Genomic DNA, 10,389 nt, shown 5'->3' with positions numbered 1-10,389 from the left:
CTCTTCAGACTGGGTCTGAAGAAAGGTCTCGACCCGAAACATCACCCATTCCTTCTCTCCAGAGATACTGCCTGGCCCGCTGAGTTACTCCGGCTTTTTACTTCTGATTGAAGATATTCCAAGGGTCTCCGATGAGGTGGATAGGAGGTCAGGACCATACTGTGGTTGGTTGGTCCAGCGATGACAGTAATGGCCCAGGCTATCTGATTTGACATGGATCACTACCTCCTGGCAAGGAGAACTATTTTTATTTCAGACTTTGAGCATCGGCAAGCTGTTGATGGACAGCTGGGGTTGAAGGATCACCATCACCAAACACCTTTGACCACCACCACCACTCAAAGCCACTGAGAGATGGACAGTGGGAAATGCCCAAACCACCACCTCACATCACAAAATAAACAAGTCTGTATTTCATGATATATGATTGCCGTTTAATTTCTGTGACACAAACTATGTCCTGTACACCAAGTGTGGCAAGTATTATTCCAATGTGACTGATTGACTGGAATGTTACACAGTGCTGAGCTTTTAATAGCAAAGGTGACATTTTAATGTTTCAGTTTACTCCAAACTGAATATGTTGATGTAGTTTGCATTCTAATTACATAGTGGTGTAAATGTGGAATCAGTTTGATCAATGCGATCAGGCTGAACCTTGTAAGAATTTCTGTATTGTGTTGAGCAGTCTCGATTTATGTTCAATTCGTTTCCGGCGATACTCAATGTCTTGCTCTTGCATTTCAAGGACTTGCTTTCCCAACGTGAGGATGAACTTCACATCACGTTTACTGCAGGAGAAAGCTGGTGGCGGGATGAAAGATGGAAGTCAGAATCTTTACAGGCAACAATTAAAGACCAAATTTGCAACGTTAAACCATTATTGTACTAACACATTTGTTGCATTTTTTCCAAACTAGGTTTAAGTTTATTCATAATCACGTTTACTGTTGTTGGTTAGGTTGGCTTTTTTTCACCTACCATCATAGTGAGGAATGTGGAGGAGTCACTGTGGTGGATGTGTTTTGTGCGTTCTGTTGCGTTTTATTGGTATGACTGTACGGCAAATGAAATTCCTCGTATGTTGCAAAACATACTTGGCTAATAAAGTATTATTGTGATTGTGGACCAAGCGAGAATATTTGTTTTGCATTCGATCCAATCCGATCAGATAATACTAAACATCAAACCAAACAATGACTAGTGCTGGAGTAACTCAGCGGGTCAGGCAGCATCTGTGGAGAACATGGATGGGTGACGTTTCACAGAGTGCTGGAGTAACTCAGCGGGTCAGGCAGCATCTGTGGAGAACATGGATGGGTGACGTTTCACAGAGTGCTGGAGTAACTCAGCGGGTCAGGCAGCATCTATGGAGCTAAGGAAATAGGCAACGTTTCGGGCCGAAACCCTTCTGGGTTTCGGCCCGAAACGTTGCCTATTTCCAGAAGGGTTTCATGCCGAAACGTTGCCTCTTTCCTTAGCTCCATAGATGCTGCTGCACCATAACTCAGTGGGCCAGGCAGCATCTGTGGAGAACATGGATAGGTGACATTTCACAGAGTGCTGGAGTAACTCAGCGGGTCAGGCAGCATCTGTGGAGAACATGGATAGGTGACATTTCACAGAGTGCTGGAGTAACTCAGCGGGTCAGGCCGCATCTGTGGACAACATGGATAGGTGACGTTTCACAGTGATATTTCAGGGTCAATGCCCTTCTTCAGACTCAAACGGCCCATTCTGAAGAGGATGCTAACCTGATAAGTCACCTGTCCACGTTCTCCACAAATGCTGCCTGACCTACTGAGTTACTCCAGCACTCTGTGTGTGTTTGTGTGAATCAGTGTGGGAGACTCACCCCGCTCAAGCGGAGGGGACACGGTCGGTCCGCCCCCTGCCTCTGTGGTGTTTGTCGACAGTGTGGAGTTTAGCGCTGGCTTGGCATGGGGACCATGCTCACCTGGAACATTTTCCGGCAGTTGGGAACCTGCAGGAACAGTAGAGGTGGCATTGGGACAGATACTGGAACAGGCAGGGGTTGGAGGGATAGAAACATAGACAATAGGTGCAGGAGGAGGCCATTCAGCCCTTCGAGCCACCACCGCCATCCAATATGATTATGGCTGATCATCCACAATCAGTACCCCGTTCCTGCTTCCTCCCCATATCCCTTGATTCCGTTAGCCCTAAGAGCTAAATCTAACTCTCTCTTGAAAACATCCAGTGAATTGGCCTCCACTGCCTTCTGTGGCAGAGAATTCCACAGATTCACAACTCTCTGGGTGAAAACGTTTTTCCTCGTCTCAGTCCTAAATGGCCGACCCCTTATTCTTAAACAGTGACCCCTGGTTCTGGACTTCCCCAACATCGGGAACATTTTTCCTGCATCTAGCCTGTCCAATACTTTAAGAATTGTGTATATTTCTAAAAGATCCCCTCTCATCCTTCTAAATTCCAGTGAAAACAAGCCCAGTCAATCCATTCTTTCATCATATGTCAGCTCCGCCATCCCGGGAATTAACCTGGTGAACCTACGCTGCACTCCCTCAATAGCAAGACTGATTGATTGAAAGGATACAGCATGGAAACAGGCCCTTCGGCCCACCGAATCGATATAGTATCGTTCTGTGATTTAATTAAGTTTGGTTTAGTTTAGAGATACAGCACAGAAACAGGCCCTTCGGCCCATCGATGTCACGCCGACCAGTGATCGCCCATTCTATGTTATCCCACTTTCCCATCCGCTCCCGACAGATGCCTCAAAACGATGACAATTCAGTAACGAGCACATTAATATGATGCCCCGTGTTTCACAGCCTGTTATAACCATATAATGGTATATAATATAATATCTTAATGAATGCACGAGTCCACTTCAGACTGTGAGGATCATTAATAACTAACCTGTGTGTTGAATGCGATCAATAAACACACATACCTTTATACCGTTTCCAGAAGTACTCCTGCAAAAAAAAAAACCTTTTCATTTATGATACATGAAGAAGCAGTCTCGCTGGGTTATTCAGGAGACCTGCATGTTGCTGGAAGCTCGGCTAATATGAAACTGTGCGTCGGAGTGTTTAATCCCTCCTGTGAATTCCTTGGTTGGCAGCCTCCTACCGACTGCCCCAGAGCCAGTTTAGTTGAGTTGAATGATACAGCATGGAAACAGAAGGTAGACAAAAATGCTGGAGAAACTCAGCGGGTGAGGCAGCATCTATGGAGCAAAGGAATAGGTGACCGAGATGAGAAAAACATTTTTCACACAGAGAGTGGTGAATCTCTGGAATTCTCTGCCACAGAAAGTAGTTGAGGCCACAGGTCGTTGGCTATATTTAAGAGGGAGTTAGATGTGGCCCTTGTGGCTAAAGGGATCAGGGGGTATGGAGAGAAGGCAGGTACAGGATACTGAGTTGGATGCTCAGCCATGATCATATTGAATGGTGATGCAGGCTCGAAGGTCCGAATGGCCTACTCCTGCACCTAATTTCTATGTTTCTATGTTTCTAGATGCTGCCTCACCCTCTGAGTTTTTTTTTGTCTACCTTCGATTTTTCCATCATCTGCAGTTCTTCTTAAACGCAGCATAGAAACAAGGCCTTTGGCCCCACCGAGTCCATGCCAACCAGAGATAGATAGATTGGAGGAACACCACCTCATATTTCACTTGGGCAGCTTACACCCCAGAGGTATGAACATTGACTTCTCTAACTTCAAGTAGCCCTTGCTTTGCCTCTCTCTCCATTCCCTCCCCCTTCCCAGTTCTCCCACCAGTCTGACTGTCTCCGACTACATTCTATCTCTGTCCCACCCACTCTCCTGACTGAAGAAGGGTCTCGACCCAAAATGTCACCCATGCCTTCTTTCCAGAGATGCTGCCAGTCCTACTGAGTTACTCCAGCATTTTGTGTCTACTATAGATAGATTCTTGTTTAGTTCAAGTGGCAGAGATTATGGGGAGAAGACAAGAGAATGGGGTTAGGAGGGAGAGATAGATCAGCCATGATTGAATGGTGGTGGATTTGATGGGCCGAATGGCCTCATTCTACTATTCCTTATGGCCAAAGGATCACCCATACATCATGACACCACCTACACTAACTACCTACTGTCCTACACACACTAAGGAAACAATTTACAGAAGCCAATTAACCTACAACCCTTTGGAATATGGGAGAAAACCAGAGCACCAGAGGACATAGGTCCAAGGTGAAAGGGAAAAGATTTAATAGGAATCTGAGGGGTGACATTTTCACACAAAGGGTGGTGGGTGTATGGAACGAGCTGCCAGAGGAGGTAGTTGAGGCTGGGACTATCCCAACATTTAAGAAACAGTTAGACAGGTACATGGATAGGACATGGACAGAACCTATCGAGTCGTAGAGTCATAGAGTCATACAGTGGATAAATTGGAGGAACAGCACCTCGTATTCCGTTTGGGGAGTCTGCATCCCGGGGGCATGAACATCGAATTCTCCCAATTTTGTTAGTCGTTGCTGTCTCCTCCCCTTCCTCAGCCCCCCTGCTGTCTCCTCCCATCCCCCAGCCTTCGGGCTCCTCCTCCTTTTCCCTTTCTTGTCCCCGCCCACCCCCGCCCAGTCTGAAGAAGGGTTTCGGCCCGAAACGTTGCCTATTTCCAGAAGGGTTTCGGCCCGAAACGTTGCCTATTTCCTTCGCTCCATAGATGCTGCTGCACCCGCTGAGTTTCTCCAGCTTTTTTGTTTAACATGGATAGGACAGGTTTGTAGGGATATGGACCAAACATGGGCAGGTGGGGACTAGTGTAGCTGGGACATGTGGGCAGGTGTGGGCAGGTGGGGCTGAGGGGCCTGTTTCCACACTGTATCACTCAATGACTAGTGTAGCTGGGACATGTTGACCAGTGTGGGCAAGTTGGGCCGAAGGGCCTGTTTCCACACTGTATGACTCTATGACTCTACGACTCGATAGGTTCTTGAATAGTGCGGGTGTCAGAGATTAGGGGGCGCAGGCAGGAGAATTGGATTAGGAGGGAGAGATAGATCAAGCCATGATGAATAGCAGCGTAGACTTGATGGGCCGAATGGCCTAATTCTACACACTATATTCCTTGTGACCATAGCAACATTTCTTGAGAGCCGTGTACATGAGAGAGATGGGCGAAGGGCCTGTGTTTCCACGCTCATATGCCTCTGCTGCTGATGCCTCACCGTTTTTTTGATCATCTTCGAAATGCTCCAGGGCCTCTTCCTTGGAGCAGATCTCCTCGAAGCATTCCCTCTCCAGGTTGCTGCCTAGCAACTCCTCCAGACCAGCGTTAGCTCTGCGTACCCGCGACAGGAAGCTGTTGGCCACCGGGCTTCTGCACAAACACTGAGGGAGAAAAGGTCAGAAGGCCTTAGGATAGGAGCAGAATTCGGCCATTCGGCCCATCGAGTCTACTCCGCCATTCAATCACGGCTGATCTATCTCTCCCTCCCAACCCCATTCTCCTGCCTTCTCCCCCTAACCCCTGACACCCGTACTAATCAAGAATCTATCTATCTCTGCCTTCATATATACCCATTGACTTGTGGCCTCCACAGCCGTCTGTGGCAAAGAATTCCACAGATTCACCACCCTAAAGAAATTCCACCTTATCTCCTTCCTAAAGGAACGTCCTTCAATTCTGAGGCTGTGACCTCTGGTCCTAGACTCTCCCAATAGTGGAAACATCCTCTCCATATCCACTCTATCCAGGCCTTTCATTATACTATATGGGGTGGCAGATTGCAACCTTCACCTGGTCAGCCCTGTTTCGGCGAATGCAATCAACTCAGTGTGCACAATCAAATAAGATCAAATAGAACAAGTTGTCCGACAACTTTAGGCTGTGCACGCCATACACAAGAAGAAGACTGTTCTAAGGTACACAAAATTGCTGGAGAAACTCAGCGGGTGCAGCAGCATCTATGGAGCGAAGGAAATAGGCAACGTTTCGGGACGAAACCCTTCTGGAAATAGGTAATGTTTTCGGGCTGAAACCCAGAAGGGTTTCGGCCCGAAAACGTTGCCTATTTCCTTCGCTCCATAGATGCTGCTGCACCCGCTGAGTTTCTCCAGCAATTTTGTGTACCTTCGATTTTCCAGCATCTGCAGTTCCTTTTGGAACAAGAAGACTGTTCTATATGTTTCAATGAGGTCAAAGGCTGGAGGGCCGAAACGCCACCTATTCCTTCGCTCCAAGATGCTGCCTCATCCACTGAGTTTCTCCAGCATTTTTGTCTACCTTAAATGGTGTTTACAGTTACTTACAGCAGTTCACCTGTCCGCACAGGTAAAGCAGGACGATGACGTCTCTGCTTTTCACCCGTGCATTCATGTTCATTCCTCAATCTTTTCCTCGGGCTGTGAAAGACGACGGAGGATTCGCGAGGAATAGTTTTGAAACGGATGCTGATCAATATTTTGTCAGTGAGGCCACTGGTTTTATTTACCGCAAATATCTAGTTAATCAATAGCTCGATCAGGCTGCTACCCAAATGCCAAAACACCACTTCCAGTAAAAGCAATTTCAACATTGTACACTTCTGGGTGTAGGTCAAAATCTTAAACAGAGTCAGAGTGATACAGTGTGGAAACAGGCCCTTCGGCCCAACTTGCCCACACTGGCCAACAATACCCCAGCTACACTAGTCCCACCTGCCAGCGTGTGGTCCAAATCCCTCCAAACCTGTTGGGTTTCGGCCCGAAACGTTACCTATTTCCTTAGCTCCATAGATGCTGCTGCACCTGCTGAGTTACTCCAGCACTCTGATAAACGTCACCTATCCATGTTCTCCACTGATGCTGCCTGACCTGCTGAGTTACTCCAGCACTCTGTGAAACGTCACCTATCCATGTTCTCCACATTGAAGTAGTAAAGTAGTGATGCGCTCGCAGTAAATACGGCATATGATTAAATTCACAATAATATTATCACGGCTGTAGATTATGTTCACTGTTAAAGTAGACAAAGCAGTGACAGTATTCACATTGAACATTTACTGACTTTAAAAACGGCAACTGAAATTTCATGTACGTTTATTTGTAAGATGCAAATAAAATGAATATTTTATGAGATACTGGCTGGTGTCTATATAATCACCCAGAGAGTTGTAAATCTGTGGAATTCTCTGCCGCAGAAGGCGGTGGAGGTCGATTCACTGGATGTTTTCAAGAGAGAGTTAGATTCAGCTCTTAGGGCTAACGGAATCAAGGCATATGGGGTGAAGGCAGGAACGGGGTACTGATTGTGGATGATCAGCCATGATTACATTGAATGGCTGTGCTGGCTCGAAGGGCCGAACAGCCTACCCCTGCAACTATTTGCTATGTCTTTATAATCTTTCATAAATATTTATTTTGCGATGATAGACACAAAATGCTGGAGTAACTCAACGGGACAGGCGGGAAGGAGAGGAGGAATGGAGGATGTTTCGGTCAAGACCCTTCTTCAGATGGACTCTTGTGAAGGTGTGGTGTAGGAGTGGTTCTGGGCTGACAAGCCCATCTCAGTTTCATTCGCTTTCACTTGCTGTTGGTCAGTGGATGTTTTCCAAACTGCCCAAAATGTCAGGTGTGATTTGGATGAAGATAAATCACTCGGCTGCAAGAGAGGAGATGAAGAAAGAAAACTGGGAAGGCTCGTCCTTTAAGAGGCTTTTAGACAGGCACATGGAAGTGGAGGCAGAGGCGATTGGATTAACTTGGCATCATGTACGGCACAAACATTGTGGGCTGAAGGGCCTGTTCCTGTGCTATGTATCTTTGGTTTCTTGGAAGGCAGTTTTCACACAAGCAACCACAAATGTATTGCTTGCTAGGGCAGTGGGTGTAGTGACATCCTGGAATAGGTTACTGAGGGGTAACTTTCACACCAAGGGTGGTGGGTGTATGGAACCAGCTGCCACAGCAGATAGTTGATGTCGGGACTATCCCAACGTTTAAGAAACAAGTAGACAGGTACATGGATAGGACAGGTTTGGAGGGATAGGGACCAAGCGCAGGCAGGTGGGACTGGTGTAGCTGGGGCATGTTGGCCGGTGTGGGCAAGTTGGGCTGAAGGGCCTGTTTCCGTGGTGTATCACTCTATGATTCTATGACCACGTTTCAACAGCAACCTTAATATTTCTTTAGGTGTTATTTTTCTTCATTGTACTCTGCATGCAGTTAGAAACATAGACAATAGGTGCAGGAGTAGGCCATTCGCCCTTCGAGCCTGCACCGCCATTCAATATGATCATGGCTGATCATCCAACTCCGTATCCTGTACCTGCCTTCTCTCCATACCCCCTGATCCCTTTAGCCACAAGGGCCACATCTAACTCCCTCTTAAATACAGCCAATGAACTGGCCTCAACTTCCTTCTGCGGCAGAGAATTCCAGAGATTCACCACTCTCTGTGTGAAAAATGTTTTTCCTCATCTCGGTCCTGAAAGATTTCCCCCTTATCCTTAAACTGTGACCCCTTGTTCTGGACTTCCCCAACATCGGGAACAATCTTCCTGCATCTAGCCTGTCCAACCCCTTAAGAATTTTGTACGTTTCTATAAGATCCCCCATCAAACTAAATTCTAGCGAGTACAAGCCGAGTCTATCTTTATTAAGGGGGAATTTATGTTTTTAATTAAAGACGTGTTGTTGTACAGAATATTTACAGGGTAATCCCCGGCAGGCAGACTACCTCTGTGGCGATGCAGAGATCAGAGAAAGAGGACTGCTTGTTAAAATCTGATTGTAGATTCCTCCACCAAATCTCCAGCATGCTCTGTAAATCCAAATAAAGGTTTTCGGGGACACTGAATGAGTACATCTGATGCTTAAGGTTCTCAGTGATTCTGGGACAAATAGCAGAGACAGAGAAAGCCCGAAGTTGAGTCATGCCCAGACAGTTCTCAAAACTCTGGTTAAAATCAAACCAGTATGAAGCAGGGAAGCCAAGGAGAAACCCAAACACTGTACACAGATTCCACTCGGGTGAGAAAATCTCACTGGTGGTAACAACACCTGGTGTGCTCATCTCTGCATGAATTACCTGTGATTTCAGGTGCTTCCAAATAATGTCCACTTGGGCCTCGACCTGCTGTGTCACCCAGGACTCTGCCAGTTGTGGGGTCTTCCTGTGCAATGAAACATCAATGACTGGGACACCATCTCCCTGCAGTGTTCGTTCCAAGTGTCTGATGGTTCTGTTCAAGTTTGTTATTAAGATGTTGTCTTGTATGCTGAGGACGTGTAGATGTTCGGAGAGAAGCCCAGTTTTCCACAGCTCCTGGACATAGTTCTGGATCTGTTCTGCATTTGATGCACAATAATCAAACAAGAAGGAAGGCTTCAGCCCGGAGTCGACAGCTAGGATTTCAGCAGCAAGCTGCAAGCAGCGAGACTTAGAAAAACCTTTCTTTCGGTTCATCCTTAAATACTTCTGCGTCATAAAGACCAGTAGCTCCTTCCTGACCGCCTCCATTCTGGTGACAATCACTCTAAAATACAAAATATAGATATAAACAGCCAAGGAAAAATCATCTGGTCAATTGACAGGAAAATTTAAGGAGATATTTGATTATGTTTTCTCCAAAATATCTAATGTGACGATCACAGTGGCTAACTAAATGAAAATGGTCTCAATGGTAGAACTAACTCAGCGGGTGAGGCAGCATCTATGGAGCGAAGGAATAGGCGACGTTGGGTCGAGACCCTTCTTCAGACTGAAGAAGGGACTCGACCAGAAACGTCTCCAATCCCTTGCTCTAGAAATGCTGCCTAACCCGCTGAGTTTCGCCAGCATTTTTGTCTACCTTCGATTTTCCAGCATCTGCAGTTCTTTCTTAAACATCAATGGTAGAACTAATGAAGTCAGAATTTTATGCAGTTCCTCTGTATTCATAACTTTTTCGGAAAAGCAAACTGTTGTTTTATTAGCATTCTTGCACTAGTTATACGAGAGTGTATGAAGGAACTGTAAGATGCTGGTTTCCAACACAAAATGTCACCTATTCCTTATTTAGTTTTAGATTAGTATGGAGACACAGCTCGGAAACGGGCCATCCAGCTCACCGAGTCCGCACCGACCAGCGATCCCCACACATTAACACAATCCTCCACACACCAGGGATATAGAAACATAGGAAATAAGTGCAGGAGGAGGCCATTCGGCCCTTCGAGTCAGCACCGCCATTCATTGTGATCATGGCTGATTGTCCCCAATCAATAAACTGTGCCTGCCTTCTCCCCATATCCCTTGAATCCACTAGCCCCTATCTAACTCTCTTAAATCCATCCAGTGACTTGGCCTCCACTGCTCTCTGTGGCAGGGAATTCCGCAAATTCACAACTCTCTGGGTGTAAAAGTATTTTCTCACCTCAGTCTTAAATGGTCTCCCCTTTATTCTA

The 10,389-nt window shown here is 46.4% G+C and overlaps 1 protein-coding gene across 4 annotated transcripts; it reads right to left on the bottom strand.

Annotated features, from left to right (window-relative positions):
* Positions 1-200: 200 nt before the first annotated feature.
* On the bottom strand, positions 201-9,868 carry LOC129708962 (UPF0739 protein C1orf74 homolog). Of its 4 annotated transcripts, none has more exons than XM_055655061.1 (4): positions 9,032-9,514; positions 2,936-2,960; positions 1,856-1,984; positions 201-804 (listed from the first exon to the last, which is right to left on the bottom strand). In XM_055655061.1, exons 1-4 carry the CDS (start codon positions 9,461-9,463, stop codon positions 647-649), a joined length of 744 nt encoding a protein of 247 aa, XP_055511036.1. In that variant the 5' UTR covers positions 9,464-9,514; the 3' UTR covers positions 201-646. The 4 variants fall into 4 exon arrangements, 3 of the variants coding, with proteins under 3 accessions (XP_055511036.1, XP_055511038.1, XP_055511037.1); XM_055655063.1 differs by lacking the exon at positions 1,856-1,984 and adding an exon at positions 5,187-5,349 and having other exon boundaries at positions 668-804; positions 9,032-9,868; XM_055655062.1 differs by lacking the exon at positions 201-804 and adding an exon at positions 5,187-5,349 and having other exon boundaries at positions 9,032-9,868.
* Between the last annotated feature and the right edge of the window lie 521 nt (positions 9,869-10,389).

Source organism: Leucoraja erinacea, chromosome 24 (genome assembly GCF_028641065.1).
Source record: "Leucoraja erinacea ecotype New England chromosome 24, Leri_hhj_1, whole genome shotgun sequence".
Classification (NCBI taxonomy): Eukaryota; Metazoa; Chordata; class Chondrichthyes; order Rajiformes; family Rajidae; genus Leucoraja; species Leucoraja erinaceus.
The sequence above is the reverse complement of the archived record's forward strand: the minus strand, read 5'-3'. Positions and strand labels throughout refer to the sequence as shown.

What these genes read in the sequence shown, in the direction of transcription:
- LOC129708962 (XM_055655061.1), bottom strand. Translation starts at nt 9,463, where the DNA reads ATGGAGGCGGTCAGGAAGGAGCTACTGGTCTTTATGACGCAGAAGTAT. An exon ending in GGAAGCACCTGAAATCACAG is followed by an intron (nt 2,961 to 9,031) that starts GTAATTCATGCA and finishes TTTTTTTTGCAG; the next exon opens with GAGTACTTCTGGAAACGGTA. An exon ending in GTCCCCTCCGCTTGAGCGGG is followed by an intron (nt 805 to 1,855) that starts GTGAGTCTCCCA and finishes TCCCGCCACCAG; the next exon opens with CTTTCTCCTGCAGTAAACGT.